Below are 19,977 nucleotides of genomic sequence, written 5' to 3'. Positions count from 1 at the left end.
AAATAATAATTGAAGTCATGGGAGTGAATCAGATCACTCAAGAAATGCACACAGAATGAAAAAGAAAGGAAGGAGGGCTTCCCTGGTGGCGCAGTGGTTGAGAATCCGCCTGCCGACGCAGGGGACACGGGTTCGTTCCCCGGTCCAGGAAGATCCCACATGCTGGGCCCGTGAGCCATGACCACTGAGCCTGCGCGTCCGGAGCCTGCGCTCCGCAACGGGAGAGGCCACAACAGTGAGAGGCCCACGTACCGCAAAAAAAAAAAAAAAAAAAGGAAGGGAAGGAAGGAAGAAAGAAAGAAAATCAAGGATGTGTTGATTACTGTTCTCAGTTGTTGACATAAAAGCATAATCTGTGTTTAAGCAGGAAAGAAATTTGTTTTAGGAATTTCCAGTGGTTTACAGAATCTGATTCAGAGATCCATGCCTGGAACTAGATGGGAACAGTACTAAAGCCTATGATGAGGCATTTCTAGGGAAATAGTGAAGCTCACACAGTTTCTGCCAGCTCTCTGATGCCCTGCAGTTCATATAGATGATACTGGAGAATAAACACTAGAAATTCTGCTACTCCAGTCATCAAAGAGCTAGAGCCCTCAGCAGGCGGTTAATGCCCCAGACACCTGCTTCTTCATCTTCACTGAATTTCCAATTGTAGTACCTTGAGAGTCAACCTGGTAGGCAGAACCTAGGTCATATGCCTCACTGCAGTAGCAAAGGGAACTCAAAAAGTAAATTTTTAGGCTTTTACCTTGAGAAGATGAGTCATAATATAAGAAGTTATAAAAATATAGAGATATCATTCCAAAGAAGATAAGTACCCCCCCACATATAACAAATACATGCTACAATGGCTCGGAAGGAATTCCTGAAAATATCAACATATAAGAGAAGGTTAAGGAAGCAGAACTGTCTAAGGAGACCAGAGAGATATGAGGAAAACCAGGACGATGTGTTATGAGAGACGATATCTGAAAAGAGTGTTCTGGAATAGGAGGATCAGTATAGCAAATGCTGCAGAGAAGTTTAATAGGGCACAGACTGAGGAGTATCCATTGGGGACTGGCCAGAAGGAGGTCATTAGTCACCATGGAGGTGCCAGTTTCTGGGGATAATGAGGGAGAAGGCAAATTATAGTATATTAGGGAGTGAGTGGGAGGTAAGGATACAAAGAGAGTAAGTATAGGATGTTATTTCAAGAAACTGTGGAAGAAGAACTAGCAGTATATTATAGGATTAAAAAGGCTCCGCTATTATCGTTTCTTCCAAAGGGAGAGACTTCAACATGTTAGATGGACCCATTCGAGACGGAAAGGTTGAAAATGTTCAGATGAGGACGTTAATGGAGCAAGGTCCCTTTGTGATGCTCAGCAGAGGTTGAAGACCCAACTTTAAGGAGGAAGACGGTTACTCGCTCTACTGAAAAGGCAGGGAAGGAGCAAAGGAAAATACGGGTGGGGCTTCCCTGGTGGCGCAGTGGTTGCACGTCCACCTGCCGATGCAGGGGAACCGGGTTCGCGCCCCGGTCTGGGAGGATCCCACATGCCGCGGAGCGGCTGGCCCCGTGGGCCATGGCCGCTGGGCCTGCGCGTCCGGAGCCTGTGCTCCAATAAAGGGAGGCCCGCATACCACAAAAAAAAAAAAAAAAAAAAAAAAGAAAATACGGGTGAACGAATTTGCAGGTTTGCTGGCAAGAACAGTGAGAGTGGACTTGGTGCAGTCAGGTTTTCGTTAAGCAGAGGGTAGCGAGCATTTGAAATAGAGGAGTGGAATGTCGGAAATATATTCATTTCCGTGGGCAACATTCACAGTCCAGATAAGTTTGGAGCACAGACAAGTACAATGGCATCAACTGCATGATTTTATGATTTTCTTCGGTAGGGTTCAGTAATCTAGTTGTTGGGATAGAAAATTCAGGCCAGGGTTGTCTAAAAGGACTTTTTTCAGCATTTTGCAATGCTGAAAATGTTCTACTCTGTGCTGTCCAATACAGCGGCCTCCAGCCACACGTGGCATTTAGCACTTGAAATGTGGCCAGAGTGACAGAGAAACTGCATTTTTAATATCTTCATTTTTATTACTTAAAATTTAAGTTTTAAACAAGTTTAGCTTGAAAGGACAGTGGAACTAGGACATGCAGAACATTGGCAATAGAATGGCTGAATGGATAATGGATTCTAGGTGACTTAGAAAGTAGTTAATGGAAAGGAGAAATATTGGTGTTACAGAAGAAGATGCCCCTTAACGTACAACTGCAGTTGTAGAAAGAGCTAAACAAAAAGAGCTATAGAAGCTGAGGAAGTTAAGATAAAAAAAAACAAAAATCCAAAAACTAACATTCAAATTTAGCCTTTTAGAAGTGGAAGAATTCTAGATAATCAACAATTATTGTCTTAAAGCTGAGGTAAACCTTACGAATATGTTGCAGAAGTGAAGTGAAAAGGGAAATGTTGGGGGGGAGGAATGAATTAGGAGCTTGGGATTAACACACACACACTACTGGATATAAAATAGATAACCGACAAGGACCTACTGTATAGCAGGGGGAGCTCTACTCAATATTCTGTAATAACTTATATGGGTAAAGAGTCTGAAGAAGAATAGATATATGTATATGTATAACTGAATCACTTTGCTGTACACTTGAAACTAACACAATATAGTAAACCAACTATACTCCAATAAAATAAAATTAAACACATATACACTACTGGTACTATGTACAGACAACAGATGGGAACATACTGTATAGTACAGGAAACTCTACTTAATGCACTGCGGTGTCCTAAATGGGAGGGAAATCCAAAAGGGAAGGGATATATGTACACGTATGGCTGATTCATTTTTCTGTGCAGAAGCTAACACAACATTGTAAAGCAACTATATGCCAATAAAAATTAATTTTAAAATTTAAAAAAAAGAAGTGAAGTGGAAATAGTAATGAGGAGGTGGAAGAATTGAAGTCGTGGCTCTTGACTAATTGGGTGATACTCCTAACTCTCCCTGTTGGGGAGCAGGTAGAAACATGTTGAACTGGTTTTGATTATTTACAAGACTGGGGAGGGGTTGCTACTTGCATTTAAGGGCAAGTCAAGAATTCCCAGTATCCCGAGGTAAATAAAACATTTAGCACTTGACTCAAGCGTAAAAAATTTACTTTCATAATGCCAACAGGACACCACAGAGAAACAATGCCTAGGATTTTGGATGAGTCATGTAGGAATGTTGAATTACCTCCTGATAGAACTTGGAGCCAAGAGGAGGATTTTGAGAAAGAGGTCATCATGCTCAGTGACTTAGTTTAAGATATTAGGAGATTAGTAGATGACAAAAGTGAGAAGGGGAGACAGTCACATATCCCATGGTGTTAATTTCCAAAGGATCAGACATTTGACACTGAATGAAAAATTAGAAGCTTGTAAGCACACTAGAAAGTGAGGAAAATATTAACCCACTTCTGGACCATGCATGAAAAAATTAGTTATACTGCCTTAGGTGGGTTACAGGGGAAACGTGTGTCCTTCAGGTGAAAACCAAATTTCTTTCAAAGTATTTGAGGGCATTCATTTAAAAGGCTGACAGTAAAGGAAAGTTATTTATATTTAATGTGAAATTATAATTGCATGGAGCAGCAGTCTTCAGACTGATAGGTACATCCCTAGGGGTTCATGAAAATGTTCTGAGGGCTATGAGACACAGGCACGTTTAAGAAATCAGTTTAGAAATACTCAGCTTTCAAATGTACACTTCCTTAAACTGTTGCGCTCAGAACACACAGTGGGGGTACCAATAACGCTGGTCTTCCTTTCTCATCTACTCTTTCACAGTAACATTCTTTTCAGTGAAAGGAAAATAAAGGCATACCTCTATTCAATCGAAATCTACCATGGTATGTTTCTCCAAAATGGAAAAAACCCACAGACTTTAGGGTGCAAAACAAAGAATCAATTCAGGCTGTAGGTGTCAGCAAAGCCTCTTTTAACCAAGGCAACATAGATCACACCATGCTTATCATTAAAAGAAGCATTTTCAATACAATTTCACCTTTTTTATAACTACTGACATAATAAGTAAAAACGTATACTTTTGATCAAATATGTAAAAATAACCAAACTATAAGTATATTTTAAAACTTAGGGAAGCATTTATGGTCCCTGAAAAAATTTTAAAAACACAATTTCAGTGTACTAATGTATTCCTATCACACTCTAGGAAAGATATAAAACAAATTGTTGTTATCCTATACGGAAAAGTAAGTTTCCATCAAGATGAGACTTGAAAAATCAAACCAAAACACAAGAGAATTTTTCTGAATTTATAATATTTTCCTTGGAGAATTTCATAGAAATGAGAGAAAAGGAAACTTAAAATTAGTAACAAAAGATAATGTCTTTCCTTCAGATAAATTCTATATTTATACAATGAGATGAATTAAATGTTTTAGCAACATTCTCAAAGTAAGATTACATAGATAAATGAAATCTAATTTTATAACTTTAATATTTATATTTAGAATTTTAATATTCTTTATTTGGAGGAAATTTTTCCTTATACAGAATTCAACCCTTCTGATTGATGCTTAAATGTAGTATTTATTTTCCTGTCTTGCTCACCCTCCTTCATAACTAATTTGGTCTTCTGTTTGAATCAATCTATTATAGATATATACTTAGATTGATAAATTGCTTATTTTGAGGTATCTTAGAATTTGAGTCCTCTGAGACTTTTTATTCAAGTATAGTTGATTTACAACAGTATATTAGTTTCAGGTGTACATTCTCGGAGATTTTTAACAGAGTAAGTCCTGCTCTGAACTGCAGGACTCCTCCTACACCAGATCTGTGGTTTCCCAAGGTCTATTTTCCTCGTATCCATAGACATCCCTGTCAACAGATAATTTTCTTAGAGCAATTATTTGTTTTCTCGTATTTTACAGGACATGCCGCATATTAAACAGTATATGTTTTGAATAAATAGATCTTCCTTTACAGAAGAAGTATACAAAATAGGGAATCATTTGATTATAACACTTTATATATTGTTTAAATCTATATTTTTTATTCCACTTCATAACACAATAGTCTGATATAAGACAGATTGAGATCAGGAGCCATAAGACCACATCCCACACTGAGGTGAGCAACCTTAATTGTAATTGTTAAATTGTAAAATAGGAAGACTTATGCAGGTGATACTATTGTGGAAACATCTCTAAACTGATTAAAGTTCTCTTTGTAAATACAACGAAAACTAGGCAAGAAGAAATTGTGTAAGGAGGAAGGGTTATGCATCTAGATTAGGATGTTCACTTGTAAAAGAATTACTCTGATCTACGGTACTAGGTGTAGGAATTTGCTACTATGCTGACGATTTGGAGACAAATTGCCATTCAGCCTTACCAAAAGATTATATAGAGGCGTTGAATTACAAAATGTCATGCTGAGGAGGAATCTACAACATCTTATTATAGACCTTTAAGACTGTCAGTATCAGGCATCTCAGATGTTGTAACGCGTGCTAAGGCAGATGTTCCAAAGTTTACCTTCCCTGTTCCTCCATCTCTTTCCACAACTCCTACTCCTGATGTTCTTTTCTTCTAAACTTCTACACCCTCTTACATATTGAATTTCTTTCCCTTCTATTCCCATCTCCCATATTTTCAAGTTTGGGCCCAAAGGCAGAGGTAAGCTTATTTAGGAATGTCATCACAATTTAGCTACTCACCAAACCAAATACCTGATCTGTAAACAGGTAGTTACAGAAGGGGAATTTGAGGATGAAGCCTCAAGGAATCAAGGAAGATTTTGGAATTTGGGGGACAAAGCATAGTACCAATGTCATCTGGTTCGTAAAAGGAAAGAATGGATTTGAACCCTATGGGCCACACGATGAGATTGAGACAAAAGTACATTTTAAGGTGGAAAAAACTAAGTTCAAAAGCAACACTTTGGTGAAACTGATTTCTGATTGAGATTGCTAGCGTCCTCGACAGCTGCTGTGGTTCCTTGTCAGCCATTTACCGGTGAGGTATGATCCATGGTTGCTAAATGAAATTTCAACCATATTTAACAACTGTATATGTTTTGTAAATATAAATGTAACTATCACTTTTAGAGTTAAATTTTTGAAATGAAAGTGTCTTTTTTTTCTCATTATCTAAAACAATTGATCCATGTCCTTATTCATATAGAGGGACATAATAGTATTACTTACTATCTGTAACAATAATCATTTTACTGTGTCTCTGTTTCTTTCTGAAATATTAAATAATTAAATACAATTTTTTTGAGCTTAGTTTGGCCTCAAATCCTGAAAAGCCTAAGTATTAATAAAGTTTGCCAAATTATATTTTAATTGTGTGAACTAGTGTATCCATACTAGAAGCTCAGTGGTAGAATTGAATTTTATTATGCTATGTAATTTTTTTAGGCTACTAATTTGATTAGGTAATTTTCTAGCTCTTTTCTCTTCATTATTGTAGGATTCCAAACTTAAATGGCACATGTGAAATAATTACAGTTCCCCTTTAGATTAAAACATAGTTAATCTATGTTATAGATTCAAAGAGTAGTTTGTTCTTTTTTTATAATTATCCATTTAATTTTGGCTGAATAAAGATATTGATATTGGTGACCTCACGTCACTGAAATATGCCTAACAAATAATTTCCTTGCTCTAAGTCTGCCTTTAAATAACTGCCAGTGAGTTCAGAACATTTCTAGGAAATGCATTGTGTTTATTTTCCAGGCATTTTATCTGTGACATCTTAATTACCTAATGTGTCATTTTAACCCCCCTTATTATTTCAAATTTATGATTTTATGCCAAAAGCATAAAGTATTTTCACCACCATTTATCTATATTTTAACCCTTTTAAATAAAACTAACATCATTGCATAAAGAAATATCCATAAGCTTGACATGTTTAGAGATCATAAAGCAATTAGTGTACTTTGAACTTTTACACATCAAAACGCTAACTTTAAATCAGTAGAGGTAGCAGAAATCAAAAAAAGAAAAATAAATTTGACTTCTTAAAATAAGAATAGCCCTAAAAAGTTCAGCATATTGGTGTAATGCATAATGACCTTTTTATTATTTAAGAATATCTAAATTACTATTGGGTAATCATATTTTATTTCTTTTAACCATCAAAATTTTATTTATTGGCTAAAAAGTCAAGCTTTTAGGTATTTAGGGTGCATTAAATGAACAACACTGATAAAGATGTTTGTTTTTTGGTACTTATACATTCTAGAGGAATGTGGGCAGAAAGTAAACTTTTAATAGACTTATTTAAAATTATACATTAGGATAGAAGATGGTACAGGCTATCAAAAAGAAAAAGAAAGAAAAGAAGGAAGAGAAGGGAAGGGGGAGGAAAGGAGAGGAGAGGAGAGGAGAAGAGAGGAGAGAAGGCTAAAGGGGGTCAGTATGCTGCGATAGCCAGGGGAGAATAAAGCTGAGGAGAGCTCAGTGTGAGAATGTGCAGGCCATATAGAAGGCATTTGCTAAACGGCACATGTCATCCTTTTTGCTACCAATTTATTCATGATTTCAAGAAACAAAGTACTTCTGTAAAATTAGGTCTAACACCAGTGTAAATAATGTTTTCTGATCACTTGGACATACTTCAAAGGTTATCACTTTTGTTATTTCCAAGTTCCAAGATCAAGTACATGCATTTGGAATAGCATTTGTTTAGTTTTAGACAAATGCTAAAGGGCTATTCCTGTTTACATACCATCCTAACGTAGTTTAAACCTAATTTTGAGTGACAAATTTTGGGCCAAGGGCTCAAGTCACATTTTAATTATGATATCATCAGCTGAGTTTATCTATGCAGTTCAACTATTTACAACAAAATAGCTAACCGGTTTTCATAGAAAGCTGTCTAAAACTTCAAAAGGTTACTATATAGTATACTATAGATTATTTATTGTCTTTTCCTGTTTTTCTTTGCATGTCTTCTTATTTTATTTTCCTACTTTCCTTTATTGGCTAACACACATACCAAGCCTCAGGTTGTTCATCATTGAATGATAGAATAATTGCAGGATTCTTGTTGATAGGAATAATATGCACTGGCAGGACAAATATATACTAATAGCTGTTATTTGCACAGTGTTGGAATATCTGTTTCAGACCTATAAGCTCATCCTTAATTACAGATTGGAAGTTGCGGTCTCTGACGTACAAAAGGATGGTATATCTCAATCCAAGAGAATAATTCCATGTTTTAAATATATTTATTTGCATATCTATTTTAAAATATCGCATCCCTATTAGCTGCAACACACCTTGAGGGTTACAAGAATGAATAATAATGTTTAACCTGTCAAAGAAAGAAAGAGAGAAAGAGAAAGGAGGAAAGAGGGGTGGAACGAAGGAAGGGAGGGAGGGAGGGAGGGAGGGGGAAGTATAAAGGGAGACAGGCTACACAACAGTCATTCTTATAGACATTACAACCCTATAATACCTTAAATACCTTAACAGAGGTCCAATATACTATAAAAGTTTAAAGTGAGTATAAATTATTTTCAGCTGAAGCAAGCAGGGAGGGTTTGTGGATGAGGACATAGCATTCTTCAAGGGGAGGGAAAGAGTGAGGAATAATTAATTTAAAGTTATTGAGCACCTCTACATTCCAGATATATTTCTAGGTCCTTTCCTTTTACAAATTTTATTTCACTTTATCTTTATAACAACCCCAGGAGTCATCATCATCTTCATCTCCACCTTTCAGGTAAAGTAAATAAAATTCATAAAATCGAACTCTTCAAAAATCACACAGTGAGTTTTCTCTTCTTCAGAGACTATTATTTTATGAGAATATCTTAATGAGACACCATAAAATCACATCCTGTGTGACCATAGAAAATTGAGACCCCTCTAGAATATTACAGATGGCTTTTCTAAACATTTTTAATCGTCATTCTGAACAATTGCTCCTGGCACCAACTCTGGCAATTGCATCTAAACTTCTTCATGTTGAATTCTTCTTAATGTATTGTTTTCTTCCAAGCATGAACACATGCTTCCTTTACTCCCTAAGATATCATTTACACAAGGCTGTTGAATTTGTCAGAATTTCATCACCACTTAATGATTTCAGAAGAGGACTTTGGTGTAGGGGAAAGAAAAAATAAAAACATCAAAACTGAAAATTATTCTAAGTATCCCTAAAGACTATTAGCTAAAATCCAAGAGAGTCTTCACAAGATATGACTCTTCTTGACCCCAACATGCTCTCCTATGCTGTAGTTTGCCACTTTTGAAATCAGTTACCCATATTCTGTCATATCTAGCTAGATTCAAGGCCCCCAAAACCTTGTCTTGAGGTGTCCAATGGAAGTCAAAAATCAGCTAGCAGGTAAACATGTTTCTCACACTTAAAGGATATTCTTTTACATCATTTTGCTGAACAGTCCAACACCTCTTTAACCTAAACTTTACCAGTCAAGATTTTGTAAAAATAAGCAAGGCGAAACAGGTTTTTAGGAGTGACAATGGAATGAAGAAATGTCTGCATTGTATTTTGTATCAAAGACCACTTTTATATCCTGCCTGAATATGCCAGTATACAGAGCTTGATGCTGAACTAGGGTCTATTTTAGTCCATATCTCATTTTTTACTATGTTTCTTTCACATAAAGTTAAGTATATTTCAGTAGTTTTGGAAAGAAAGTCATGAGGGCAGAGAAGGGAGGAAATTGAAGGTAAGTTTGAGAAAAAGCAATCGGCTAGTTGAATGAAGCACAGGTTATGTTAAGGAGGGTATTGTGAGAATTGATTGGAAAGATAATTCAGTTTCACTCCAAATATGAATAACTAACAGTAAGATGTTTGGACACAATTCACCAGGCACCATGTAGCCAACGAAGTGGAAACTTGGGAAGGTAAAAGAAGCAAGAGGTAAAAGTTCCGCAGCCTAATGTGAAAAATGGAGTTGCATCAACTGTGTCCATATAACTAACCTGGAACAATTACTTATTCATCCACACCATCCCACGTAACTGCCCACCCATCCCATTGCCTCAGTTCCAACTTTTGAATATACTATTCTATACATTGTCTAGACACTAGTGAAATATTCTCTTTTGGGATTTAGTAACTGTTCTACCTTTGCCCTAGTAGACTGGAGGATTCAGACTGTCCTTTACCGCCCGATATTGCCCCCGACTAGCTACCCCAACTGCCTTGGATAGAAAACTGAATAACAACCAAAACAGTATGCCTTACCTTTAGAAAAGTTTCATTAAATTAGTGTGCTTAAATGTTTACTTAATTTTTTATCTCTAACCACATGCTCTACTTTTTCCCATAGGTTTTCAGGAAGGCATCAAAGATGAAATTATCTTTGTTTTTTCTATTATATCTTCTCAGGAGGACTTCTAGTTTTCCTCAGAGTGGTTCTGTGTGCCCTATTGATTCATTATATTACTTGTCCAGTTGCTTTACCTATTTTAACCGTAGAATGAACTGGGCTCAGACAGAGGTATGTATCCATGATTTTACTTATAATTTTAAGTCCTCCCCCTCATTCTCTGGTTCTTTCAGACCTCTTACTTACAACAGCAAAAATTGGAGATGGAATATTTTGATTTTAATTCAGCATAATGTGCACAATCATACAAAAAATCAGGATTACCTTTTCTACATTTTCCTTCCCAGGATATGTGTTAACAATATGGCTTTCATCTTCTCACCATCCAAAACATTCATGAAGCCTCTGCAATGGCTGCTTTGATAAAAAGCTTCAAACAGGGGCTTCCCCGGTGGCGCAGTGGTTGAGAGTCCGCCTGCCGATGCAAGGGACACGGGTTCGTGCCCCGGTCCGGGAGGATCCCACATGCCGCGGAGCGGCTGGGCCCGTGAGCCATGGCCGCTGAGCCTGCGCGTCCGGAGCCTGTGCTCCGCGGCGGGAGAGGCCGCAGCCGGGAGAGGCTCGTGTACCGCCAAAAAAAAAAAAACTTCCAACAGAATGAAAACATCTCGATTAGATTAGAAAGACCTAGTCAGGTATTGCTAAATTATCTTTCTAAAAGAGGATATATATATATTTTTCCTTTGTTTCCTATGTGAAGAAGGTAGTAATAGGGGCCTGTAATAGTATAGTCAACCAAGACACATATGCTCTTGATCTCTTGGTTTTTGTAAGATTTCCCAATTTCAAGACATTGGACAATTATTAACTAAATTCCACTTTTTTTTTTTTTTTTTTTTTTTTTTTTTGCCGTACGCAGGCCTCTCACTGTTGTGGCCTCTCCCGTTGCGGAGCACAGGCTCTGGACGCGCAGGCTCAGCGGCCATGGCTCACGGGCCCAGCCGCTCCGCGGCACATGGGATCTTCCCGGACCGGGGCACGAAACCATGTGCCCTGCATCGGCAGGCGGACTCTCAACCACTGCGCCACCAGGGAAGCCCCACATATTTTTAAGTTAGCAAACTCACAGTTTGTGGAGAGTCTGAATTTCCTAAACTTGTATTGGCAATCCAGGTGCAGCTGGTAGGCCACAGAGTTTTTTCTAAGAAAAGTATGATCAATGTACAATGTTTTGTATTGTGTGAGTTTATGGATATACTTCTATAAAAAGGATCAGCTTAATCTCCGCAATGTTTGCCAGATATTTGTCAGATGTGTTTTAAGAGTTAAAGAATATTCTAAGTGCATTAATAACTTTTAATCTACTCTGTTTTGCCTGTGCAACATGATTTTATTGTATATTACATGAATAATTCTATTACTATAATAATATTATGTAAAATTCTGTTGCTATTATACTATTACAGCCAGAATATTCTTCTGAATATTTAACTTAAGGGACACAATATAAGTACTGGAACATTGTCTCTATAAGCAGTCCATTTTATCAAAAAATTTTTTGACCTCTGTTCTTAGGGACTATGATCTCAGTATTTTAACTGGTCTTCTTTCATGTGTTTGTTCATTCATTCAAAAATAAAATATTAGTTGAATCTGTCTGCATAGTACATGACATCTGTTGACCAATTACTAATTTATTTTTTATTACCATCTGAATTATAATTTTCTCAGCTAAGAGATAATATAGCCTATAAACTTACTAGATCCTGGAAGGGTAAAGTTCTATATCATTCCTTACAAATTATAAAAACCCTTGCTCTGTGGTTTATACCACATTTGTATTATAACATGACCAAAGACTATTCTCTCTTGGTTACTCTCAGCTTATTACCAAAAACTTCTTTTCCCCACTAGGGAGTCATCATTTTCTTTCAGAATAGCCAGTGGAAAATCATTTGTCGACCTAGATATGGACAACGTACAGCACTAAAGGGCCAGGAAGTCACTATAAAAAATGAAGACTGTGTGGAACTTGTAACAACAGAAGATGATAATATGTGATAATAATAATTTTTAAAAAAATCCGAGTTGCATCAACAAGGCCTCTTCCAAATTACTTGTTCTAGTATTTCCCCAAAATTTCAGAGATGTAATTGATAAGTTGAAAAAGAAAGAGTTCCTTTATCAAATATGTTTTTGCAATACTACATTCTATAACCTTTCTCTAGGAAATTTATAAACATCTTAGTGACTTAAAGGTTCTGAAAACTCCTATAGTTTAAAAAAAAAAGCCTTTGATAGTCTTTAACCAACACTTATCAAATGTATTTGATCATAGTTTTTTTTTTTTCCCCTTACCTGGTAACATTTTGCAAAGTGCTATTTAGTTTGCAAAAATGCAGATTCAGATTTATCAGTTGAGTACTGCAGGGAAAAATATAAGTAACAATCTCAAGACTGTTGGAAAACCACTGATTGTCACACAATTTTTAAAATTTATTTTATTCAGGATTCTTGAAGTAGAATAACCCTCACTGCCAAGAAAGAAGGCCCTTCTTGTGTCAAAACTTGTAAGTCTCCAAGGGTTATAGTTTCTAATTCAACCTTCTTGGAATTTGAAGAGAACCCCATCTCACACTACTTACTTTCAGAGTTATAAGGATAAGAATACCTTCCATGGTGAATGCAATATGTAAATACTCTTTTAGTGAGTTCTTTTCATAGATTTGAGAAGCCATATTTTTTCAAATAAAACACTTCCTGAGCAATGTTTCTTACATGATCAAAAGCCAGAAAGTCATAAAAATAGGTATGATTGCAGGGCACTTCAATTTTCATATTAATTAATTATATGAGCATTATTATTGTATAATATGAAAAGAACTCAGAAAATAAAATTCACAGAACTTATTATTCATTTCCTATCTATCTAGGGAGATACATTGACTTCTCTATCTGGCATGCATACCTCCAAGCATGGTGCTAGGCATTAAGATTAAGACAAAAAAGATTGTTGCTCACGTTCTAGTGGAAAAAACAGGAAATACACAAATAAATTAAAATGTGCTATTATTACCAGATTATAAATAACATGTAGATGTATATTATCTACATTAAAACTCTCTTAGGTGCTAGGTACCCCCTTTACCAATAAATGCAAGTCTAGCCATAGCCTATGCATTCTGATTTTCTACTATGCATCAAATATTAATGATTTACAGATTATCAAGCTACTGATTATTTGGTTTATTAGGACAGTTAATTGAGATAATTTCTATCCACATTTGAGTAGGGTTTATATATATATATATATTTATATATATATTTATATGTATATATATATTTTTTTGCGGTACGCGGGCCTCTCACTGTTGTGGCGTCTCCCGTTGCGGAGCACAGGCTCCAGACGCGCAGGCTCAGCGGCCATGGCTCACGGGCCCAGCCGCTCCGCGGCATGTGGGATCTTCCCGGACCGGGGCACAAACCCGTGTCCCCTGCATCGGCAGGCGGACTCTCAACCACCGCGCCACCAGGGAAGCCCTGAGTAGGGTTTATATTGTCTAAATCTTCAAATTTCTACTTTTAAGTAGCTCTCTGAATTCCTTTGGAGATACTGATTTCTTCTATTGTATGTAGTCTAAGTGTGAGGGCATGTACACATACCTGGTTTCCCACTAAGGAAGCTCAAAGAACCAGATCCTAGTTGTTCATGCTTTGTTATAGCCAACATGACCCAAGCTTGACAATCAGACCTTCTCTCCTGGAATTGTAAATCTTTACTGAGTAACCCCAAAGTGAAGAGAAGTTTAGATATTATGGTCCAGCCACTGTGTAGGGTTCAGACTATTCCAGCTAGCTGCCCTTGCTGTTCTATCTTCTACCGTTCAGAGCTACCTTTTAAATTCTCCTTTAGTTCTGAATCCTCCTCTCCAATAACATTTTGCTTAAGATAGCCAGAGCTGGTTTCAAGGATTTGTAACCAAGGACCAAAAACATCAGGTGTTTGAAAAATCCCTGATTCCTTAGTTTTAGAACAAAAATAGAGAAATTTAGATGCAAAGAGAGAAATGACAACCATGAGCCTAGAAATGGTGAAATTTCAAATTAGGCACTTACCTAGTCTTTCTCTGACCACATAGGTGTTATTATTTCACCAATACCAGCAAGAACTGAATAATGTTATGTTACCCGGGCCTTCCCATATCATTACACCCCCTAGAAATCCACACAATCCAGTCACTTTCCTCTGCTACATCCACCAAATTCTAGGTGTCCTATGTCTTTCACTGGCATAATTCTAAAATCTTCTAAGTTACTGAATCTGAAAAACAAAAAAAAATTTTATTGAGTATGGAAAATCAAGTTATATCTTGATAAGGAGTAATTAGGTGAAATACTACCTTTACCAAAATGTAGGATTTAAAACAGGTGAAGTTATGATTTTTGGTAAAACCCCATTATTATATTACCCAAACACAGCTATATAGGACTTCTCTATTATATGTCTTTTTTTTTTTAACATCTTTATTGGAGTATAATTGCTTTACAATGTTGTGTTAGTTTCTGCTGTATAACAAAGTGAATCAGCTATACATATACATATATCCCCATATCCCCTCCCTCTTGCTTCTCCCTCCCACCCTCCCTATCCCACCCCTCTAGGTAGTCACAAAGCCCCGAGCTGATCTCCCTCTGCTGTTTGTTTTGTAAATTTTGTAGTCTTACATATCTTCAGTAGTAGTCCAAAAATTTCTATATTTATATAGGCCCCTTCATTTAGAATATTAGATGAAAGAGAATAATGTCACAAAATTAAGCAAAGTAACTGAAAGTGATGAGAAAAACAAGGACTATAAGTTAATCAAATCTTATGGTGGAATAAAAAAAAAGCCACAACTAAGGAAGATAAAAAATTAGAGGAATGTCTTTTCACAAATTTAAGTTCATAGTTCATTTTACTTCTTTTTATTCCCCTTTGTGTATATCTCCCCCTCTTTTCTTTCACTGCTTCTTTCTCTACTTCATTTTAGAAATTTTCTTTCCTTATTTCTGTTAACACTGGTGTACAAAATGATCAAACCTAATGGGCATGTGGTCTCAAAAACCTTAACCTCTAACTGACTAAAATATAAATAATTATTAATAAAACTGAAAGTCTTGATTCACTACTTTTTGAAAAGTTTTGATAACTTTTTTGACTGATATAGAGTGCTTTCATATTTAAAAATCCTATTAAATTGTCATATTCACCATATTGGTTTCAAGATGCCAAGAGATGGACAATTTCTTGATTTACATTTATTTTGAAACCCTTTTACACAAGTTATTGATTTTGTGCCATAATATCAATAATATTCCAAAACACTTAAGGAAATTATTCCTATGACAATTCTCATTCTCCAATGTAAATTTACTTAAGTCAATGAAAAAGAGCTTTGACATTTTATTCAGGCGGTGCCTTCATTCTTGTGTTTTGCTTTCTTGCTCATTGCTTTCCTCTTTATTGTTTTTTTTTTTCAGAATCATTCATGAGAGAAAAGCTTGACCTCATTTCTGATGGTTTCCTTGGTATTCATCTCCTTCCTTATTACCTTCTTTCCCCAAATCAACAGCCCCAAACAAACTCTGCAAACTTGGCTTAATTAAAATATTTCCATTGAATGGACTCTGAAATACTGTAAAATGTCTCAGGAACTCAGTTTTCGAAACTTTGAAGGGTCCAAGATGGCCTGCCACAGTTCCAAGGATACCAGCAGAAGACTGCAACTCCTGGACAGAAGACTAAAGCTTTTTTGGACTCAGGCAACCACAGGAGAGTATCAGCATTTGCACTCATTTCCCCAATTTTTACAGTGCTGTATGAAGAGGCACTGTATTATGGGGAAGAACTCTAAATGTAGGGAACTCAAATTTTTATAATGAGCAGTAAGTTTACCAGACTTTTACCCTGCAATGAAACATGATCTTTATTATAACTGGACAGACAACAGCCTTCCCTTTATTCTGAACAGAGACACTATCTCTGTCTTTCTAGGATGTTTACTTAAAAAAAAAAAATCCTTGGAAAGATGGTTGAAAACAAAGGCAACCAGTGCCTCTACTTGCAGGACATGAGGAAAAGCAAAAGATCCATGGGGGACTGTCTCTCAATAATTAGTGAAGACCCAGAGTGGGTATCCAAATGCTTCTGTGAAGATAGATTCTACCCCAAACATTTCTAATTTTCCCTCATTTTTAAACTAATCCTTATTTTTAACTTTATGTAGTCTCTGCCAAAATGAATTCTGGATTTTAATATTGATTGGTAAGAGATTTATAGAAATAGTTGTTTGTTAGGCATATAGCACAGGCTCCCAACCCTTCTTCTCCAATATAAATGAGTAAATGAAATAAAAGATAATATAAAGAAACAGTTATGCTTCTTGTTTGTTCGTTTGTTTGTGTGTTTGTTTTAAGAGAAGAGAAATGGAAGCATGGAAAAATCATTGTATATCTGCATAAGATATAAGGTAAAAATTACATCCTACATTACCCTCTCTCCAAAATGTGAATGTGACATTAAAATAAGACTTTATAAAGCAACTATTATGTTTAAAAGAAATTGATGTTTAGTAAGTTTAAATCATATATACAGTACAATTTAAGATAAAGATTCATGTATAACATAAATTACAAATTAATGATAATTTAGATTAAAAATTGCCCAAAGTTATATGATGTTTTTATTGAATTTAAATACTGTAATATAGAAATTTGTTGGTTGTCCCCTTTCTGAGTTAAAAAATATTCTAATTAGATGTCATAAAGCAGATACTGTTTAGCCTTTAAATACTTCTTTGTTTTGAAGAACTCTGATAAACTGTACAACCTACATGATTGAGACAAGGGCATTTTTAAGGACCATATTTGATATACCACAGAAGAGCCATTGTTTTCTAGATGATGGATGCTTCCTTGTCTTGAGTGACCTATATATTATCCAGGATGATGCAGCAGCTTTAGGGCCAATGAAATGTCCTTGACCTCTGTCTTTAATGTCACCTTAAACAAAGATAGAGCTGAATATTTTGACTTCCTGTTTTGACTTAAAAATTTGTGACTCAGAAATAAATGTAAAGACTGAAACCAGAGAAAATAAATATATATAGTAATCTGAAATTTAAAAATAGGAAAGCCAGGATCAGAACGGGGTGTGAGGCTAAAGATACTCCCTCTGAAGGTTTGGATGCTTAGGATTTTCCCCTTCGATTTTGGAAAAAATAATTTTACTGCAGAAATATGAGTTTTTTAACCCATTAGAGAAAATTACATTTATTATATCAACACAGTGAATAAAACAATATAAAATTATGATAAATATATATATTTTAATTTCAGAGACAATAAATGCAGAAGAAAGAAACACTATACAATGAAAATTTCATTTGTTTGATTATCTAGTGTTTGAATACTTCTCAACATCAAAGCCATCATAACATTAATATTTTGTGAAAATATGTCCACAAAATTAATAACTGACAAAGGTAAATATTTTTATGATTGAGTAAAAACTTACAGAAATATAAAAGCATTTCCCAAGAGAAAGACAAAAGATACGAAATCATTCTAAAGGGTAGACACGGCCAAAACGCGTGTGGAAAGTGGCCCACCCCGCTTATAATAAGTAAGATGCAATTCAATATTAAAATGATACAATGTTTTGTTCATCGTTTTATGAAATTAACAAAGACATAAAACCCCCACGTCAGATAAATAATATTTGGTGTAAAACTCATGGCCAAACAAGTACTTTCAAACATTAATTCTGCCTTTATAAATTGAAAATACACTTTCTGAAGGGTATTTGGAAATATGAATCAAAGGTCAGAAATGTTTATACTCTTTGATCATGAATTTCCAATTCCTCTTCTAGAAGTACATGCAAAAGACATTGCTAGAGGGTATGCAGTAAAATTCAGGTACATGTGTATACGTTACAGCCATATGCATAAAGGCAGAAAACAAAACCAAACTCTTAAAATAAAAAAAAAATGCCCTTTAAATGGTGACTAAATAAATTGTAATGTATCTAAAATACAGAAAATTGTGGCTCACAGAACGTGAAAAGAGCCCCAGGGAATGAAAAAGATTATATTCCATCAGGATTGGAAATATTCCAACCAAAGAAATACACATGTACCTCTGTCACATTTTGAGCTTTAAAGAACAGGATCAGTCGCTTAAAATTTGCTACATATTACTAATCTATAAAAATGACACTAGGAAAAAGTGATAATGACATAACAAAACGTGGGAAAAAAAAGTAGTTTATGAAATCAAGGTAATGTTCTCTACACAAACACTTGCATATATAGCTAAAAAACATGCCACATTTTTACCAGTGACCTCTTATCTTTGGGTTGAGGGTTAATGAATTGTCTTTTCTTTTTTTTTTCTCTTACTGATTTTTAAAAATTGTGTAAATATTTATTTGAAGAGTCACTAAACTCAAATCTACAACTGTTCTATATTAAGTAAAAGCTTGTGACTCAAACCTTATACCTCATTTTACAAGTTAAATGTCAGAAACTCTAAAACTGACTTTAATGTGTCAGTAATCTACTTGATTATAAATTTAAATACTAAAACAGAGAAATTGATAAAGCCATTTGTTGGACTCTTATCTAGGACACAGGAAGCCTTTGGGGGTACCTTTTAAAAACAAAGCACAGTGCTGAAGAGTGGGATCTCTGGAAAAAAAATGGCCTGGTTCAAATTTCAGCTAGCCATCTATGTATTAACCTGGAAAAGTTGTTCAACTATTGTAAGCCTTAGTTTCTTCATCTCTAAAATTGAAATAACAATAATATTTACTCTTTTGTGTTGCCATGAGAAAAATCCTAGTAATGAGAAAACCCTTTAAAAGTGCTAACACAGTGCCTCAGTGTCTGGCTTGTTAAAAGTGCTCAGTAAATGCCAGCTCACACTGCTGTTGGAAGAATATGATTGCATTTGAGAGCTGGCACCACAATAATCAGTACATTGAGGAGAATGCCCTTCCTTGTCTCCTCAGGTGAGTGCTTAGAAACAAGGGAAGCTGGAGGCCAGGAACATAACCTGTGAATTGTTGGAGCATAGAGGGATCTAGTTCCTTTATCCTTCTCAGAGAGTTTCCAGGCAGAGGAAGAGGAAGGTCCTGGAGGTACTTGGGCTGAAACAATCCATGACCATCTTGATTGAAAACAACAAAAGGAAGTTACGACACCCAGGAAGAGCTGGGGTGAGGAGGAGTGGGGCAGATGGGAAGAGCACTGTAGAGCTTCACCTCAACCCTCAAGGAGAGGGAGCCAGCCTTTCAGGCTTCTGCCTTCCTCAAAAGGGGAATTTACAATTCTCAAAATCAAGTTCAAATTCTTCCTTGTACTTCATGGTCTTCTATGTTCTGCTTGCTGCCTTCCTTTTCAACTGTATCACTCATCACTTCCCTGGTGATTATGGTACACTTCAAACCAAGACCATTAACACACCTTCCCACCTCCACACGTAACCCCCCTCCCCTGTTTCCTCACCTGAGTTCATACCCTTTTACTCATCTTTCAGGACTCCTTTCCTAATCTTTTCATGTTGAGACTAACACTTGCTTTTTTTTTTTTTTTTTTTTTTTTTTTTTT

General features: G+C 35.8%; 1 protein-coding gene across 1 annotated transcript in view; it reads left to right on the top strand.

The window, feature by feature from the left end:
• Nucleotides 1-10,477: 10,477 nt before the first annotated feature.
• CSN1S1 (casein alpha s1) overlaps nucleotides 10,478-19,977 on the top strand; it is a 30,317-nt gene continuing 20,817 nt past the window's right edge. Inside the window, exons 1-2 of the mRNA XM_024131956.1 lie at nucleotides 10,478-10,498; nucleotides 12,242-12,361. Coding sequence (XP_023987724.1) covers nucleotides 10,478-10,498; nucleotides 12,242-12,361 — 141 coding nt within the window. The remainder of the gene's footprint in view (nucleotides 10,499-12,241; nucleotides 12,362-19,977) is intronic.

The sequence above is a fragment of the Physeter macrocephalus genome, chromosome 7 (genome assembly GCF_002837175.3).
Source record: "Physeter macrocephalus isolate SW-GA chromosome 7, ASM283717v5, whole genome shotgun sequence".
NCBI classification, from domain to species: Eukaryota; Metazoa; Chordata; class Mammalia; order Artiodactyla; family Physeteridae; genus Physeter; species Physeter macrocephalus.
Note: the sequence above shows the minus strand (reverse complement) of the source record. Positions and strands in the feature narration are given on the sequence as shown.